The sequence below is a fragment of the Pseudophryne corroboree genome, chromosome 3, assembly GCF_028390025.1.
Source record: "Pseudophryne corroboree isolate aPseCor3 chromosome 3, aPseCor3.hap2, whole genome shotgun sequence".
In the NCBI taxonomy this organism is placed as follows: Eukaryota; Metazoa; Chordata; class Amphibia; order Anura; family Myobatrachidae; genus Pseudophryne; species Pseudophryne corroboree.
The window spans coordinates 594,397,079-594,417,252 of record NC_086446.1 but is presented as its reverse complement, the minus strand read 5'-3'; the positions used below and the strand labels follow the sequence as shown (position 1 = coordinate 594,417,252).

At 44.5% G+C, this 20,174-nt stretch overlaps 1 protein-coding gene and 1 long non-coding RNA gene across 2 annotated transcripts in view; one reads left to right on the top strand and one right to left on the bottom strand.

Moving 5' to 3' along the window:
• Positions 1 to 1,042: 1,042 nt before the first annotated feature.
• On the bottom strand, positions 1,043 to 3,642 carry DDIT4 (DNA damage inducible transcript 4). Its single transcript, XM_063961467.1, has 3 exons — positions 3,457 to 3,642; positions 2,508 to 2,733; positions 1,043 to 2,303 (listed from the first exon to the last, which is right to left on the bottom strand). The coding sequence occupies exons 2-3, from the start codon at positions 2,689 to 2,691 to the stop codon at positions 1,819 to 1,821; spliced, it is 669 nt and encodes a 222-aa protein (XP_063817537.1). The 5' UTR covers positions 2,692 to 2,733; positions 3,457 to 3,642; the 3' UTR covers positions 1,043 to 1,818.
• Positions 3,643 to 3,855: 213 nt separating this feature from the next.
• The window catches only part of LOC135056383 (uncharacterized), a 96,327-nt gene continuing 80,008 nt past the window's right edge, over positions 3,856 to 20,174 (top strand). Inside the window, exon 1 of the long non-coding RNA XR_010243966.1 lies at positions 3,856 to 4,208. This is a non-coding gene — a long non-coding RNA (uncharacterized LOC135056383). The remainder of the gene's footprint in view (positions 4,209 to 20,174) is intronic.

The following is a 20,174-nucleotide window of genomic DNA, read 5'->3' as shown; positions in this document are numbered from 1 at the left end:
TGCCACCAAACAGCATGTCAACTGGAGGCAGTGTGTGTGATCTCTCAGGACTCAGTCTGCACAAGCATCAGATATGTACATAAACCAGGTGTGGATCATAGGGTCAACACCTGATATTGGTAGACATGGAAAAAGGACAAGAGCTTCAGGCAACGTGCCTCGCTGCGCTCAGCATAGGTTACCATTTCCAATTGTAGTCCACATGTATAAAAGTATGAAAATGGTTAAAAAGAAATAAATTTGAAAAACTCATGTAGACCTTTTTCCATGTCAACCAAGAGTGGTCGACCTAATGACTGTCAACCTAGAGACCACATAAACCACTGCATTTGTATACATATGAATCGGGCCTTTAGTTTATTGGAGCTCATATCTCCTACGTGTGCTTTGGTGCAGCCGCTGGAGCATGTATCCTTAGGGCAATACTGGGATGCTTAATTACTGAAGTGCTGATACTTTACAGTGGCTACAGCAGTTCCCATTGTTGGCAGGTGGGAAAAGGACAGTTGCATAGAGAATTGTGAAGCTCATGGAAGACACAAATCGAGGTTAAGTAGAATCTAGTCCCAGTAATATGTAGTGTACCGATACATACTATTAAGTGAAGCCTATGCACATGACGTTAGTCACATGTAAACCACTATTTCAGCATTGTGACCTGCTTGGGTGTGTAATACAAGTTTTATTCCTTTTGGAAAGTGACTGTAGTGTATAGGGTCTACCACCGGCAAGACATACTGAATCCAGTGCCTATCATTGTGCTATCCCTAGATGTATGCTCAGTGTATCCAACTGGTGTACAAGTACAGATGGACTTTAATCAGAGGAAAGTATGATGACAGTCATAAAATAAGCAGAATGTAGGTTTTGGAGCAAGCAGAGACCATGCCGCTAAGTCTGCCGTCTTGCATAGTCGAGACTTTTATATTGACATCAAGCGCCTAAGTCATCAGTTACAGCATCATCATTCCTGACCCACATATTACATGCAAGTAGTTTATTTTTAAAAAGACAACAGGTTTTTTTTTTTTTTTTTTACAGTTTATTAGAAAAGTAAAAAAAGGCACATTGTGTGGATTTTTACTTGAACATCAAGTGTATATAAATATTATTCTAAAACCATATTAAAAGCAGCATGTCAGAATACAGAGACAAATGAATGAATTCTAGTGCTTTCCAGATAGGTTATCTGCAGTATAGCTACCAATATGAACCTCTTCTAGCTGCCAATGAATCAGTAGTGAGGTGCAAACAGTGGAACCCAAGACACATTTGGTCCCAAGAGGAAAGTTGTACCTTGGTTTGTTGGGTTCTCAGTTAGTACTATTCATCCTCTATGAGAGGTAGAGCTAAACCACAGTTAGTGCAGACCAGCTGCCAAAGCATAAAAAAACAAAATACAAAATTGCAGTAATCCCAGTGCATGGTGTCAAACTTCGATACTTGTGTGCATACCACTGGCAATTTACAGTCACAGCCATAAGAGTACTGCAGCACCCAGTGCAAGGGTCACAGTACAGCAAATGTTGCTCATGAAATTTGGCAGTGGGAATGGAAACCCCCATGAACTATCAGAAAAGACAAACAAAATGGAAGGTGTCTGGTAATGAAGAGGGCAAAGCCAGAACAAGGGGGGAGGGGAAACAGTAAGAAACGAGCCAAAACCACCCCACAAAAACCTCAGAGGGAGGAAATAAAACAAACCCACCCCAAAACCCAAAGAAAAACAGTCATTGTTCTCTACCCCACTAAGCCTTCACTGGATTTCAGGACCCCAAACTACAGACATTTAGTTTCATTTTTTCAGTTCATGAATGATCAGCATTCTTCAACAATAAGATCTTCAGAACTGTACAGTTTCTTCTTAAGAACCTTAAACCCAGGGCTTAGTTTCAAGGACTGTCCAGACCCAGGGACCGGCTTGGTGCTGAAAAGGCCCTGAATTCTAGGCCATAATCTGGAGTCCAGTTTGAACAGTATTGTCAGTTGGAAAGTAGGGACTACACATGGATCAACTTCTAGTTGTGCTACAGTGTGGCAGTCCTTGCCATTCTCCACACATAGATCAATAAGTGCACCCCTTAGTCCACAAGGCTCACTGTAAGCCAGATGCATCAGCTCAGGGCCCAAGTGGATGAGGAGATCATCAGGCAGGAGGAGCTGGGAACATCGCAGGGATTTAATTTTTGCTTTGGTAAGGCTGCGTTTTATCATCTTGATGAGACTGGGGCACAGCTGTTCACCTTCTGGGTCACAGAGAAGCTCAGAGTCTGGTATGGAAATGTTGTCAAAGTCATCAAAGCCTGTAAAGGAAAAAGGAAAGCTACATTTAGAGACGTTGCCACTCCGTTTTCTCACAAGTCTGAAGACAGATGTATGCGCAGTGTAAACTTTAAAGCAACACCGTACAACAGGCAAAGCAGTAAGGATTTCACTACCACCTGAGCATTCAATAGGGTTGCAGCAAAAGTCAGATAAGACAGCAGTAATGTAGTACGACCACTTACCACAGTCAGAGTCGGAGGATGAGCTGCTGCTACTATTGAGAGATTCACAATCTGAACTGGTGACACTGGAACATCTTTGTGACAAGTCAGCACACTGTCCATTCCACAGTTCCTGGGGTTCCTCAAGGATTGGTGGAGGCAGAGACAGAACCATAGGATAGAACATACCACCCCTGGCAGGCATGGCTAATGCTTTCTAGGGCTTGTGCCAAACAAGTTGCAATCACTGGAAGAGAAGAAAACAAAGGAGAAAGTCAGGTGCTGCAGTATGAGGTCAGTATATTACTACAATAGGACAAGAATAAACTAGTCAGATGTGCACATGTAACCTTTATATTAGGGGTTCTAAGCTGATGAGGGACTACCCAAAATATGGTTCACTAGGCCACTTAATGTCTAACACAATAAGTTTTATACAGCCACAACTCATTGTTCTAAAATTACATTACATGTAATACATTAACGTGATTAGGTGAAAGCCGGAACGACTCGTACTCCGGAGCAGCTCCTTGAAGCAGCCTGTATCGCTGATGACCGGTCTGTGCGTGGCCCTAGTAGGACACACAGCACATAGTGCAGGGAGAGGTTACAGCCCCCTCCTGACCCGCAGCCGCTGCCCTCAAGCGGATGGGATAGAAGCAGTACGGCCGGAACAGTCCGGACACCGGAACGGCGCCCTACAGCGACTTTTGCCGCTGTGCAGCGCTCTGTGCCCGTCCCGCTGTACGAGACATCCGTCATAGAGAAAACGGCACAGAGAGACTTGCACACAGCTTCATCTGTGTTCCGGAGTCAGGAACTGTTCCGGCTTACTCCTAACCCCCAGATTTTACGCTGAACCCGTTTAGAAGCAATACAGGCAAGCAAGCCTCACATTAATGACACCCCACAAGCGGAATACCCAGCTAAACCCAAATGATATAAGAGAACAATAGGAGCGGATACTTACAGTGCTGGAGTGAGGGCTGAGGATAAAGGATTTATAAAAGGAAGGAGACGGATAAAGTAAAACTTCAGGTCCAACTGCTTATGTTAAGTGCTAAGAGTGTGCGCCGGCAGCTATTACCCGAGTACTGCACAACGCACCCCGTTACGAGTTACCATCCCTGGCACTGGCAACCTTCTCACTCGTCCCGTCCATTATATAGCCGCCGTGCGGAGGCTCGTCCTGACTGAGAGCCCAGGGAACGCCCACTACTCGTGATACCCAATCACAAATCAGCTCACGTTCGCAACGTTCTTTCCTGCCCGGTTACAGCAGTTCTGTGGCCCCGCCCCCCTATCCGCACAGCTGGGAGAACTGGCAGCCCGGAGCCAGTGTCTGCAGCAGTACAGGCAGGGAGAGTGTTTATGGCAGGAGATAGAGAGGAGGGTGGGGGGATCTCAGACAAAGACATTTCAGCAAATCACTCCTGCACTGAGCTCATTTCTCTGCAGTCGCCTTTCAGCTTTCATTATTTTGCACCTTTGTGTTTTTTTTTCTCCTCTGCCAAATCTTCCCTCCCCCAAACTGATTAATCCGATCAACATGTTTTTCTTATTCCACTATAAGAGATGTGTATACATGATGTGTATTCTGCCTGCATTCATCAGCGACTCCTACAATGCATCCCAAACATTAATCCTTCGTAAAGTTAGCGAGTGATGCAATCTTACTGCAATGCTGTGCAGACCTCTGTGACTGCAGCCTTCTATAGAGCAGTAAGTGTGCATGCAAGACCTGCTTGTTTTTCAGACTTTTTTGTATTGTTGCCTTTGGTCTCACACTGATCTGCAGCACATGCTTTCTAGTTTTTTTTAAAAAACGTGACTGCGATCCCTCATTATACGACATTTCTGCTTATTTAAGGTACATGATGTGAGCTGTTTATTTTAAAGGGTTGGGAGGGACTGAAAAGCTGCACAATTAAAATGTTGCAGAGTATATAGGCACATAATAATACAGCTGCAAAACAAAGGAGGAAAGTATATGTATTGATATCAAGTGGCAGCTTCTTTCTCACCTTAGGCTCTCTAATTGTACTACAAGTTCCAGCTTGTCGGGGTCGGTTAGTACATATAGTTCTCCAATTGCCATAGAGCCATGGGCTGCTGTAAACGTATCCCCTGTATGCAGGATGGTGGATTCTGGAAACATTGTTGCATGCCAGCAATTGACTTTATTGCAAGTCAGCGCTGAAGTTGGAAATACAGTAAAAAGATAAACACCCATCCATGTCTAGTATCCACTGTATAAAAACGCCATAACTGATGAATAAAAATAAAATCGGGATCAGAAAATATAGCATTGACCCTGTTATTCTTCACGCTCACTGCCCCTAAACTCATGTTTACTGAGCAATTGGTAACTCCTGTCCTATCTCGTAAATTAAATGTTCGGTTAAATTTTAATGTACATATTTGTTTAGCCATACATTCATTACTGTATACTTCTCTCATTAATGACATCTCAGTGCCATCATTTGACTATTCCGGATTTAAAGGCAGCAAACACGACAATACTAAATCCTGTTCCATCAAAAACTCAATTTCTCATCATTCTTTACACTGATAACCGGGTAACGCCATCCCTGGGGATGGAAATTATATTCAGTATAAAGAACAATGCCCAGATTTATCAAGCCTTGGAGAGTGATAAATAGCACGGTGATAAAGTACCAACTAATTAGCTCCTAACTGTTATTTTTCGAACACAGCCTGTATCATGTCAGTTAGGAGCTGATTGGCTGGGACTTTATCACTGTGCTATTTATCACTCTCCAAGGCTTGATAAATGGGCCCCAATTTTTTGTTTCCAGTGAAGGGGTAAGATGGTGACACGTGTACATTTCACACAAGGTGACCTAGGTCCACACCGACAGGACACACGGAATAAAAATGTAAACGGTGTAACAGATTGTTTATGCTTAGTATAACAGGACAAATTGTTATTTATAAATAAATAAAAATCTAAACATAAAATCAAACAATAAACAAAACATGCCCTGAAGATGGGGTATACTGACTGTAACTATAAACGTTGTCAATTCTCATTGCCATATTTATTGGGTGATATCAATCTGTAACGTTTACTTGAAAGCAAGGTTTGTAATTGTTGAATAACAAATATAAGTAGTTTTAGCTATAAAAACAAACACACAAACAAGAAGCGTTGCTTTGGCTCTAGATGAACGTATTTATGCGATGTATATTGCTGGCTCAGTATTTGCACCGAGGTTATATTTAGCAGTGGTGTACACTTATAGCCACAGACTCCCGGCCAGCTGCATGTGCAGCACATGCTTGGGGGGCTGGGGGTATGCTGTACATATTGTGGTCTGCGCTTTACTGTCCTCGGTCCTTGGAGATGTCATGCCTGCAACTTATACTTATACAGCTAGACTATGGGAATGGAGAGGACAGACATCCCCTCACGTACCACAACAGCTGTAACACAGCCCTGCTCTCTGCTGCCTCCCGTGGTCTGAATGGTGGTAACTCATCTCCTAGTTTGCAATCACAAAGGCTAATTTCATCAGGACTGCAGCATGATCTCACATTCCAGCACACAGGCTGCTGCAAATCAGCAGCACACATTACATCAGCTCTACACAGATTTAACCAACACCGATCGGCTGTTAATTTGACAGGGAGAAAACAGAACATTTATGGGGAATGTTAACAATTTACAATGTTAGTTTAAATTCAAGATTTTTTTTTCTTATAGAAGGTCTCAACATAGACACAACTTGTTTATGTGATGTATACGACATAATACGTTTACATTTCATTATTGACTGTCTTGATATGTATATTCACTGCACACCCAGTCTGAACCAGCGACCTAAATTTTGATACTAAATACAAAAGCCCAGCTCATTGCATACACAGGTGAAATCGATGCAAGATTTCACCAGTGTTCTAACCCCCATCCCCCCATCGTGCAAAAGTTCATTTATTTCAGTAATTCAACTTAAATGGGCTATAGACTACATGCAAAGTGAGATATTTCAAGCCTTTATTTGTTATAATTTTGATGATTGTGGTTTACAGCTTAAGAAAACCCCAAATCCAAAATCTCAGAAAATTAGAATATTACATTAAATCTACAGGGGGCACATCTACTGGAGTCAAATCTACAGGGGGCACATCTACTGGAGTCAAATCTACAGGGGGCACAACTACTGGGGTCAAATCTACAGGAGGCACACCTACTGGGGGCACAGCTACTTCTGGCACAGCTACAGGGGGCAAATGTACAGGGAGCAAATCTACAGGGGGCACAACTACTGGGGGCAAATCTACAGGGGCAGAGCCGGATTAAGGGGGGAGCCCGGGGGGTAAGTACCCCAGGCCCCCCTTCCTAAAAGGGCCTCCTGCGCCTGCACACAGATCAGACCTCCGATCTGCGGCGCTGCGCTCCCCATGGGTTGCCCTGACAACCTAATTACAGCCGCGGCACCGCATAGAAGTGCAGGACAGCTGCGACGGCTCAGCTGTCCAATGGAGAGTAAACGTGCAGCCTGCAGCTCAATCATTTACTGGGCATGCAGGCTGCAGTGCAAAAAGAAGCGTGGAACGTGGAGCCAGCGGAGGGTGCATGAGTGGAGGGACGAGCTCTCGCTCTCCTGTCACTTACGGATGGCAATCCCTAGTGTCACTTGTAGCCTGCCAGCAGCAGAGACAAAAGTAAGCTGGCTGTATTTTTTTTTCTTAGTTTTTTTTTATAATGCTGCAATTTATTAAATTGGAATATTTGGCTCTGTATCGTGTTGGCTTGGTGTGTATGCGTAATGTGTGTTTGTGTGTAATATATATATATATTTATATATATGTGTGTGTGTATATATATATATATATATATATGTGTGTGTGTGAGTATTTGTAAACATATACTGTATGTGTGTGTGTGTGTATATAATATATATATATATATATATACTGGACACGGGCAGCACAACCGTTGACTAGAAGTAAAGTCCCCTCTGGAGGGCACCGGGATCCCAATAATAGACCTCCTTCAGGGAACCATTAGCACCCTTGTTAGAAGTTAGGGAGTCCGAGACGATAACTTGAGGCAACTTTTCTGCCTGAACCTCAAGATGTTGAGCTTCACTCCTTTCTGACCAGCGGAGGGAGCAGTGACTTTTGGTTCCACAGTACATACAAAGCAGATATTCCTTTCATCGCTGGCAGAAGTAAAGTCCCGGTGCCCTCCGGAGGACCTCACTGACGAGCCCATATACACCACCCATGGACGGTGGCGCTTCGGTAAAAAATCCACAAACTGCAGAATTCTGCAACGTTTTGAAGTTTAAGTACATTGTCGTCAGGCACGTTGCAGTATTCTGCAGTTTGTGGATTTATTACGGAAGTGCCGCCATCCCACCATAAATAATTCACCTGCTTCCTTGTTAGGGGCCATGCTGTTTGAAGTGCCCCGGGCCCCCCATAGCCTTAATCCAGCTCTGTACAGGGGGCACAACTACTGGGTCCATAACTACAGGGTGCATAACTGCGGCCACGCCCCTTCCCTATGAAGCCACGCTCCTATTTCTTGACGCGCCTTCGGCGCGCACTATATTTAACCTGTGGGGGGGGGGGGGGGGGGGGGGGGGCAAAAGAAATTTTCGCCCTGGATGCCACAAGGTCTAAACCGGCCCTGGTGGCCATGCCTTCAATTCAGTACAGGGGCAGGGAGCGCCAAAACACACTTTGCTCCAGGCACCATGACACCTTGCTACACCTCTGGTCACAGAGGGCGGGGGTGGAGGCGAGGGGGCGGTATGGGGACATGCGGCCAGGACACCTCGTTGTTGCCACACCCCCCTATATAATGTGAGATTAACGGCAAAACACATCTGGGGTGTGGCTAGGATGACGCGATTCAGAAAGAAACGCGTCATTGGCTGGCTGGACCGCCCACTTTTGTGCAGCGATGTTGGGACTTGGTAGCCTTGCCTACACTTTCGGGGGGACGGGAGAACGGGGGGGGGGGGGGGGTCACCCGATTTTCAGGAGCTTCCTGGCCGATCAAGGAGAGTAGGGAAGTATGGAACAGGCATAAACCTGGGATTTCGGTATGTCTGACAGCAAACTCCCTTTACCAGAGATGGGCTGTGACTCGGGAATTTGCTCTTATGCTATACCCATCAATTTCCCGGTCACAAGTCTGAAATCAGATCTGCATTGCTTGCTCATTTGTGCCAGTGACCAACTTGTCTGTTTAGCGCAATTCAATATTTACAGCCACTTTAATCTCCCACACCAGAAAAACTGATGGCATTAATAAGCAAATAGGCCTATAAGGTCCCAAAAGCACATTTTTGCTGTGAATCCGTAAACTACAGCAAGGGAATATTTGCACTTAAAGATCTTTGTAACATAACACCATATCAGGCAGGTGGAACAAATATTGGTGTAACCCAGTCTGTGGTAAAATGTGTATTTATGAACAAGCAATAATATGTAAATGGTGCTGTTCTTCACTATGCAGCAGACAGGTCTGTCAGTAGGAGTGATGTTTATTGTTCTGGAGTAATCCTATCTAGTAACTTTACTTCCCCTACACAGACAGCCGAGCAGACATATTTTGTGGAAAACAAGGTTTGCTAATTACAATTACTGAAAATAAACAATTTGGACAAAAGAATAAACAATACCAGGAGACTGACGATCAGTCTGTTCACTAGTGTTACAATCAAGAAATGTTAATGTGTTCACAAATGTGTACAATAGCAGAACCCTCATGGAAAGTCATGTACCACCCCTGAAAGTGCACTTAAAGTAGTGTGTTTTAGTGGTTAAAGCAATGTTATATTCAGATTATAGTTTATCTGCGGTGTGATTGCTCTTTACTCCGAGGTTAGGTAGAGAGTTATGGGTGGTTTGATACTCTTCTGTTATATGCTGCTGTGCTGTGCGTTCATTCTACATCCCTTGGCTCCAGCCATATGGATCCAAATAGTGGTTTGTTGTGTTTGTCTTTGGGCATGTATTAAGTGTATAGACAACACATTTCATATGTTGATTAATAAATCACACATCTTAGATACAGAAAATCACGGAACAGTTTTCATCAAACTGGTTGGTTGGTAGTTTATTTCCGTCCACTTTCTCTTTCTCCAAGGCTTAGTACTTACAGTAGACCCCTCAATCATCAAGCATCATACTGCAGACTGGATGTTAATAAACATGTACAGTTGGTCACATCTGATTTGGCAACGTACCTTAGTGACTGGTTGGGAGATGGAGATGCGGTCAGGACCCCAGCAGTTGGGATCCCAATGGTCAAAATCCTGACACTGGGACCATGACGCTGAGAATGCAGATGGATCCCCAATGTGAGTATGAGAGTTTTGGGTTAGATTTAGCCACTAGGGAGAGGGTTATGGTTAGGCTGCGGGGGAAGGGGGGAATAGTTAGGTTTAGGCAGCGGGAGGGGTGGGATAGGGGTAAAGGGCAAAATACTTCACACTAAAATCATTGGCATTCTCAGCAGCATAATCTCGACCGCTGGATTTCATACACAAACCGGGAGATGTACAAAGCCTTGGATAGTGATAAAGTGATAAAGTGGAGAGAGTTAAAGTACTGGCCAATCATCTCCTAACTGCCATATTACAGGCTGTGTTTGAAAAATGACCGGAGCTGATTGGTTGGTATTTATCTCTCTCCACCTTTTCACCTTCCAATGCTTAGTACTTCTGTCCCTACATTAGATAAGATCTGGCCATTAGGTGATCAGCAGTGTCCAGATCTCTTACAACTTATATTGTGGTCTTTAAATGAAATCAGCTGTGAATGTCATACTCGCTGGACTGAGGTAGATGCCAATGAGAGCAGTCCCTATTACAGATTCACCACCAAATTCAAAGGTCATTTCTCTATTCTTATACTCATTGAACTCACATTGGCATTTGACAGCATTGATCATTTCTTCTCCTCCAAATCCACCATTCCTTTAGGCTTCACATATGCGCACTCTTCTGGTTCGAACTTGTTCCTTCTCTGTATCCACAGGCATATTAATTTCCCTTTCCCATTGTGGTCCATCAAGGTTCTGTCCTTGGGCTCCTTCTCTTCTCCATTTACACCTCTTCCCTTGGCAAACTGAACTCATTGTCTTTCCCCTAGCCAAGGCAACCCCTGCTGCCACCCTATCTGTGGACAATGTCCCTCTCTCGCTTCTGTTTCCAAAGTCCAGTGCCTTAGGTGTCATGCTTAGCTTTGCCCTGATCCCCCCACATACATACATATCCAACCCTTATGCAATCCTGCTGTTTCCATATGTGCATTATTCCAGAATCAGGCCCTTCCTCACCCCGAAAGCAACTGAAACTGTCATTCATTCTCTTATCATTTCCCACCTCAGTTGCTGAATTCTGCTCCTCTCTGGCAGTCCTGACTCTCACTTCACCCCTTTCCAGTCTTTCATCAACTCTGCTGCCCACCTCATTGTCTTCTCTTGTCATTTTACCTGACTTAATGGGCCAAGTGGTTCTTAATTTTTCTGCCATCAAATTCTTTGTTTCTATGTTTACCTCTTCTGCCAATCTCTACTAGTCTCTCCTTTGGCTCCTTATACCACTCAGAATTATAGTTAAACTCCGTTCTCTCACCTACATAGCTCTCAACCTCACTGTTTCTCCCTACATCCAAGCCTTGTTTCCTTATACACTCCCTCCTACCCTCTTTGGTCTGCTAATGATTGCCACCTCGCCTCCTCTTTAATCTCCACTTCCCATTTTCACATTCAGTATTTCTCCTAGCTACACTGAATTATGTATCTGTGCACATTTATATAATGTCTGTAGTAACATCTAATGAGGGGTTCGGTATGATTTACCACCCCACGGGATGCCGAATGGATCCCGGCGTTGGTATTGTGACAGCCGGGATTCCGACGAGCGGTATGCTAACCGTATACCTTAATGAGGGCCTCTGTACCGAAGGTAGATTCAGTAGGATAATGGCTGCACTGTGTGTACAGTTACTGCCTGACCATGCTAACAATGTTCTCTTGTGAGGGACCTAATGGCCCATTCATCATTTTCAAGATTTGGACTGGCTTTGGCTTCCTTAAGTGATGAAAACAATTAGCCATACAGCTCAGTAGTACATGGTGATGGTATATACCGATTGTGCAAGTTGACCCACTTAGAAAGATGAGAGAGATCTGTAATTTCCATCATAGGTACACTTCAACTGTGAAAGACAGAATCTGAATAAAAAACTAGGAAATCACATTGTATGATTCTTAAACTATTTATTTGTATATTCTTGACGAAAATAAATATTTGGACAATCAAAAAGTTTATTTATTTATTTATTAACAGTTTCTTATATAGCGCAGCATATTCCGTTGCGCTTTACAATTAGAACAACAATTAGAAAAAGTTTAACTCAATACTTTGTAATATAACCTCGGTCGGCAATTACAGAGGTCAAATGTTTCCTGTAGTTCTTGACCAGGTTTGCACACACTGTAGCAGGTATTTTGTCCCACTCTTCCATGCAGATCTTTTCTAGATCTGTCATGTTTTGGGGCTGTTGCCGGGCAACAAGATCTTTCAACTCCCTCCACAGATTTTCTATTGGGTTGAGGTCTGGAGACTGGCTAGGCCACTCCAGGACCTTGAAATGCTTCTTATGGAGCCACTCCTTAGTTGCCCGGGCGGTGTGTTTGGGGTCATTGTCATGCTGGAAGACCCAGCCACGTTCCATCTTCAATGCTCTTACTGAGGGAAGGAGGTTTTTGCCCAAAAACTCACGATACATGGCCCCATTCATCCTCTCCTTGATACAGATCAGTCGTCCTGTCCCTTTTGCAGAAAAGCAGCCCCAAAGCATGATGTTTCCATCCCCATGCTTCACAGTGGGTATGGTGTTCTTGGAATGCCATTCATCATTCTTCTCTCTCCAAACACGGCAAGTGGAGTGTATACCAAAAAGTTTGATTTTGCTCTAATCTGACCACATTACATTCTCCCAATCCTCATCTGGATCATCCAGATGGTCACTGGCAAACTTTAGATAGGCCTGGACATGTGCTGGCTTAAGCAGGGGGACCTTTCGGGTGCTGCAGGATTTCAATCCATGATGACGTAGTGTGTTACTAATGGTAATCTTTGTGACTGTGATCCCAGCTCTCGAGGTCATTGACCAGGTCCCCCCGTGGAGTTCTGGACTGATTCCTCACTGTTCTCAAGATCATTGATACCCCACGAGGTTAGATCTTGCATGGAGCCCCAGGTTGAGGGAGATTGTCAGTGATCTTGTATTTCTTCCATTTTTTATTAATTGCGCCAACAGTTGATCTCCTCTCACCAAGCTGCTTGCCTATTGTTGAGTAGCTCATCCCAGCCTTGTGCAGCTCTACAATTTTGTCCCTGTGACCTTAGACAGCTCTCTGGTCTTGGCCAAGTTGTAGAGGTAGCAGTCTGACAGTTTGAGGGTGTGGACAGGTGTCTTTTATACAGACAACAGTTCAAACAGGTGCCATTAATACAGGTAAAGAGTGGAGGATAGAAGAGCTTCTTAAAGAAGAAGTAACAGGTCTGTGAGAGCCAGAAATCTTGCTGCTTGGTAGGTGTCCAAATATTTATTTTCCACAAGAATATACAAGTAAATTGTTTAAAAATCATACAATGTGATTTCCTGTTTTTTTTCCTTCAGATTCTGTCTCTCACAGTTGAAGTGTACTTATGATGGAAATTACAGACCTCTCTCATCTTTTTTAGTGGGTCAACTTGCACAATCGGTGGCTGTCCAAATACTTTTTTGCCCCAGTGTATGGCTGTATGGCAGATTTCACTGCAAAGGTTTAAGAAAGGGAATACTCAAAACCATCAATGCACTACATTCTTGTATTCTATAACAGCTTCCAAATCTATACAGTTTTAAATAGTAGCAGAGTGGTAGCAGGGTGAAAATGCAAATTGAACTGCCCCTCCCCTCCGACATGTGGAGGGAATCCAGCTTCACAGGGCCAAGTCTGACAAAGGAAGATTTCAAGTGGATCTGTATGTATGTGCGGGATAAACACTACAACTACTGAACCAATGAAGGTTTCACTGAAATGTTCCTCCAAATAATATAGACTGTGAATCATCTCACGTTCATGTTAATTGGCTATTTAGCAAACAAAATTAAAAAAAATAAATGGTGTGAAGACATCTTGTGGCCAATATGTAGACTGCTACTAGGCTAGAAATTAGAGACTGAGCAGTCATAGAATAACATAAGCTGTGAATCATCTTGCTTGCTGTCATGTCAATTGGCTACACACACACACACACACACACACACACACACACACACACACACACACACACCACAGATATACACACCACACACACACACACACACACACACACACACACACACACACACACACACACACACACACACACACACACACACCACACACATGTCGGGACCTTGACCAGCCAGAAGCTGCAAGATGGCTGCCACCCACCTGAGTCAGCAGCACTGCAGTCAGGGACATGAAGGTGATGACGAAACATAATTATTTAATCAGCGCACTGCACCTTACAACACTGAATGGCACCCCTTCACCCTCCCTTCTAGTGCACATCTTTGCATACTGTGTTGCTGCCCCTGAATAAAATAAAATAACAATTTTCCTAAATGACAGATGTGGCACGTACCTTGGTGTCCCTCTGAATCCGCATATTGCCATTTCAATTGAAGCGCTTACAATTTTATTTTATAATATGTTTTGGAATGATAATAAACAAATCACAAGGTCAGTCCATATGATTTTCGTCTATCTGTGCACATGCCGCAGCTGCAGTGCACATGTGTGGCACTCATGATGAGATTGCATCCCAGAAGTATGCATTTGCATCATGATTGACAGGCGATGGGTGTCCTGGGACGGCAATGCAGCAATCGGAGGCCCTTTTCTAGGCTGGCTGATGATGTCACCTGCATTCGAAAACATGACGGCGATGCCCCTGCCTACGCAGCCATGCTGCGTAGGCACGGTCAACATCTATTTGAGATATTTGCGTTGCGGTCGCAATTGAATTGAGATTGCATCATGGGGTGGTGCCACACATGCTCGCCAGCTTTGCCCTGTGCAGGGCGGCCCCCACCATGTGATTTTAGTGGTTGCAGATTTTGCCAAAATGGAAATGTCCTTGGCCCTTCTATCCTTATGTTGGATATTAAAAAGGACATGCACACTTTAACAAACCAAGCACTTCAGCAACAGGAAGCGTCACTTTTGTGGCTGAAGTGCTTGGTTTGTTTGGGCCCCCACAAAACAAGCTACCAATCAGCTTAAGGCAACAGCATTACAGTGGCAAGATGTCATCATAATTGCCATCCTCACCCTCATCAGGTTGTACATCATCCTCACACAAAATTAATTCCCAGTTGGAATCCACCATTACAGAAGTCCCTGTACTTTGATGTAATTTCCAGGAAAGGTCTTCCAAGAGGAATTTCCAGTTCATTTTGATGAACTTAATCTTTTCCACATTTTGAAGAAGTAACCTCCTACACAAGGTTCCCGACTGTGCTGAAAAGTCTCTCCAAGTACACGCTGGAGAGTGGGCAGCTTAAGTAATGCAAAGCCAGTTTGTACAAGGGCCTCCAAATTGCCTGTGACATGGCTATTTATACAATGTCATTAAAATGATCCTCCACGATTCTTTGGATGGTGATTGTATCTGATGGAGTTACGGTTGAGGTGTCACTAATGTTAGGCAATTATTGTAGACCTGACCAGCAAAATTTGCAATCCTTACTGAATTAGGCCCACTATGTGTATAACAGCATTAATAAAGGTTGGCATAATATGTAAGGCACATTATGTTTATAAGGACATTAATAATGTGTGTCATATGTGTAAGGGGCATTACTGTGTGGTATTATGTGTATAAAGGCATTACTAATGTGTGGCATTATACTGTATGTATAAGGTGCTCTACTGTGTGGCGTAACATATAGAAAAGGCACTACAGTGTGGTCTAATGTGAATAAAGAGCAGTATGGTGTGGTGTAATGTGAATAAGGAGCAATTCAGTGTGATGTAATGTGAATAAGGGGCACTACTGTAAGAAGTAACGTATATAAGGTAAAGTGGTACTACTGTGTGATGTAACGTGAATAAGGGACACTATCGCATGATATTATGTGAATAAAGTTGCACTACTGTCTGGCGTAAATTGAATTGGGGTTACTATTGTGTGGCCATGCACCTTCCCAGCAAGAAAACACCCCTTTTTGGGCTGTGTGCCGAATGTGGGCACTCTTCCAATTTAAAATATAGGGGGTAGAGGCACCAAAATGAGGAATGCTATGGGTAAAGGGTGATAGTGATGGGAGAGAGGCGTAGGGTCAGAGGCGGTGGTGCTAGGGGGCACCAGACAAAATCTTGCCCAGGGCATTATATTGGTTAGGGCCGGCTCTGCCTGCGGTTATCAGGTTATCTGCCTCCTCCTCACCAGCATCATCTTCAGCCCCAGCATCGACCCCTACTCCTCCTGGTCACAGCACTGCTCACCTGACAGTGTCTCACCTCTTCCTGCCAGACTGATTCACCTTCTACCCCCGCCTGTAAGTGGCCATACATAAGTGCCCCTGCTCTGAGAACTGCGGTACCATCTGTTGGTTCCTGCATCCATTTCCTGGTTACTGCTGTTATTTTTCCAGAGTCTTGGGATGGCAAGTAACCGGGTTTGCAGCATATTATATGGAGGAGGGGGTACAGAGTATGTGGAATATGGCGGGAGCTGTATATGGAGGAATGGGGTGCTCTGTATATAGGGGTCACTATATGGAGGATTATGGGGGGAGCAGTGTGTATCTAGGGGCAGTATATGGTATGGGGTGCAGAATATGGAAGAGGGTGGGGGTGCAGTGTATATAGGGGCACTATATGGTCAGGGGTGCAGTGTACATGGGTTATGTGTGTGTGTCCGTGTCCTTAATGGAGCTCAATCAGGTACTGTCCAGTGGCCATAGGTGGCACCACAGAGTTGACTTTATTGAAAAAAATCTGCATCTTTCTCTCCACTGTCCCTATCTGCCCCTACCACTCCATTCTCTCCCCAGTCCCTATCTACCCCAACCCCTGCCCCCTCTCCCACCCCCACAGTCCATATCGGCCCCTACTCCTTTCTCTCTCCCCAGTCCCTATCTGCTCCAACCCTCCTGTCCTCTCTTTTTCTTCCCCAGTCCCTGTTTGCCTCTACCTCACTATCCACCCCTACAGTCCCTATCTATCCTTACCCCCACTCTCTCTCTCCCCCCAGCCTTTTCTCTCCATATGCAGTAAGTGTGAAACAGTCAGATCAGTATTATTAATGTTAGCAGCAGCAAGTTAGCAGACTGTAACTTCTCCCTGCAGTATCACATTCACTTTCATATGTGAGTAATTTGGTTTGTGTGGCGGCCTCTTGTGGCCGCAGATGCACTTAACAGAGGTGAGGAGCAGCTTTAATCTTGTATTATATTTATGTAGGATGTTTTTCAGGTTTATGTAATTGTAATGCCTTTGTGCAATGTACCATCTCTTTGATGTATGTAAAGCGACTTTGAGTCCTGCAGGAAAAAAGTGCTATATAGATAAAATTATTATTATTATTATTATTATTATAGGAAGATTTTTAGTTTTTAAATGTTGAATAAAAGTTTTTTGAGTCACTTCTGTTCCTCCTTCATCAGTCTCGTGTGTACTAGTAGCCCACTCTTGTTATGTGCAATTGTATTTTATATGATATGGACAGTTATTTTTGTGGCACCTACAATAAGCAATGATAATGTTTATATAGGAGGCTCTTAGCCTCTTTCCCAATTTCCTTTTCTGTGTCACAAGCAGTGGTGGTTTTTACCTATGGGCTGCAGGACTGCAGCCCCCCCAGGTAAAATCCGCCACCCAGCTGACAAACACTGAGAGATCTCACAGTGTCTGCCTGTGACATCGGTACTGTCTGACAGGCATTTTTTGGCTGTGTATACCCAGCATTAGACGCATGTGCAAAGAGCCGATAATCGCTCATAATAATTGGGTTTGCATCCATCTCTGAATTGAGCCCAGTGATCATGATTTACTAAATAGATTTGGAGCCTGCAACTGTAATCAGGTTGCTCTACTGCAGCAGCTTCTGTCACTGTGTTTGTGCTTTGCTTTCAAGACCAATGTGTGACTTACTTGCCAGGGCAATTGTCTTACATTCCTGTACTCTGTCTTGTTCATTGTATCCAGGGACGTACGGTGAGGTAAATGGCTCAGTAGGTAGGCACTGGGGCAGGGCTGTTTCTAGCCAATTTGGCTCCCAGTGCGAGATTTAAAAATGCGCCCCCCCCATGACATAAAAAAATGTGCGCCCCCCCCCCCACACACCTAGATGTAAAAAAAAAAAAAAAAAACTTGCGCGCGCACGGCAAGGGGGCGTGGCCTCATCCAAATGGGTGCGGCCTCATTTAAATGGGCATGGCCTTGTCTGAAAAGACTACCTCACAATCCAGTTTTTGACCCTGCTCCAACAGATCATGACCACCACAGGAAAAAAAATTCTACCATATTAAGCCCCACACAGTAATGCCCCCTGCACCATATTATGCCACACACCGCAATGCCCTTGATACATTAAATCCCCACACTACGGCAGGCAAAAGTCCCCATTTCACACATTACGGCAGGTGTCCCCATTTTACACATTGAGAGAGAGAGAGAGAGAGACTACTTACAGAGGCGATTACCGCTCTTCGGCCCGCCTCACCAGTCGCTCCTCGCGCCGGCCTTTCCCTCTTCCTAACATGGATCCTCCTCTGTACTCCGCTGGGGGGGGGGGAGTTTCGCAGAGTGACGGGGTTGCGTCGTGACGTAACAACGCAACCACGTCATTCCATGAAACTCCGCCCCCCGTGCGGGTTACTCGGGGAGAAATAGGAGGGGGAAGCAGGGAGCCACAGTTAGTGCCTCGGCGGGCGCCCAGTGCGGTTGCACTGCTCGCCTGCCCCAAGAAACGGCCCTGCACTGGGGAGTATCAGAGCCAGATTTACACACAATGGTGGTCATTTCCGAGTTGTGCGCTAGCTGTTTTAGTTCGCAGCGCAGCGTTTAGGCAAAAAAGCAGCACTTCTGCGCATGCGTATGCGGCGCAATGCGCATGCACGACATACTTTCACAACAGCTGAAGTACTTTCACACAAGGTCTAGCAAAGCTTTTCAGTCGCACTGCTGGCCGCAGAGTGATTGACAGGAAAGTGGCGTTTCTGGGAGGTAACTGACCGTTTTCAGGGAGTGTGCTGAAAAATGCAGGCGTGTCAGATACAAACGCAGGCGTGCCTGGGAAAATGCAGGCGTGGCTGGCTGAAGGCAGGGCGTGTTTGTGACGTCAAAACAGGAACTAAATGGTCTGAAGTGATCGCAAGCTAGGAGTAGGTCTGCAGCTACTCTGAAACTGCTCAAAAAAATGTTGGTACCGCTCTGCGATCCTTTCGTTCGTACTTCTGCTAAGCTAAGATACACTCCCAAAGGGCGGCGGCTTAGCATTTGCACGGCTGCTAAAAGCAGCTAGTGAGCGAACAACTCGTAATAAGGGCCAATATCTGAATGAAAGGCTTCATGTGGGCATTATACACAGGTGCAGCAGTGTATACTTCTGGAAATTTGGTGAGTTTTGATCAGAGATGTGAGGACAAGGTAGGCAGGGGAGGCACTGTCTCACCTGTCATAGACTGTTTACTCCAGAGTTTTGACTATAAAAATTATTAGAATAATACAATGAAGATATTTCTAATATATTCTTTGTATTTTTCATATACTTTATATAGTCAGAACTCTAAATGCTCTCTTCCTGGACTTTCCTCTTAATTTAAGATTGCCCTCACATGTGCTGTAACACCTTTTTCATCAAATAACTAGTTCTACACAGGTGATGGCAATCATTTAGTTGATGGAGTCATTAAAATAAGAAAAGACAACGAGGATAGAAAATAAATAATTTCAATAGGACATTTCAACAGAGAAAAACTTTTAAGAACAAATAATTAAAATCTGTGACTGTCACTGGAAATGGTTGGTAAATATATTAATATATATTGCTACACATAGGAGTTCATCAACAGAACTCAGCCACACAGTAATTGTGCCCATACATACGTGCGATTGTCCGGGATGCGATATCGCACTGCAATTTCACTTGAGGCTCCCCATGCGATAAATCGCATATGAAGTGCTTTTTCCGGCATTCGATGTGCATATGATCATGCGATAAATCGCATGCCCCTTGCGACCTGTAATCGGCCAGCATAATAATGCATTGGTGGGCAGTGTGGGGCCATTACACATTGGTGAGCAGTGCATACCTCCCAACATGTCCCTCCCCAGGAGGGACACAATGCTCTGCTTCTGGACTTTTCTCTTAATTTAAGATTGCTGGCACCTGTGTTGAATAGGTTAATGGATAAGAAAGGTGTTTCAGCACAGGTGATGGCAATCATACATTAAGAGAATAGTCCAGGAACAGAGCATTCTGTCCCTCCTGGAGAGGGTCATGTTGGGAGGTATGGCAGTGAGCCAGCATAATAAAACATTGGTGATCAGTGGGGTAGCCTGAATACCTTGGGGCAGATGTATTAACCTGGAGAAGGCATAAGGAAGTGATAAGTACGAGGTGATAAATGCACCAGCCAATCAGCTCCTAA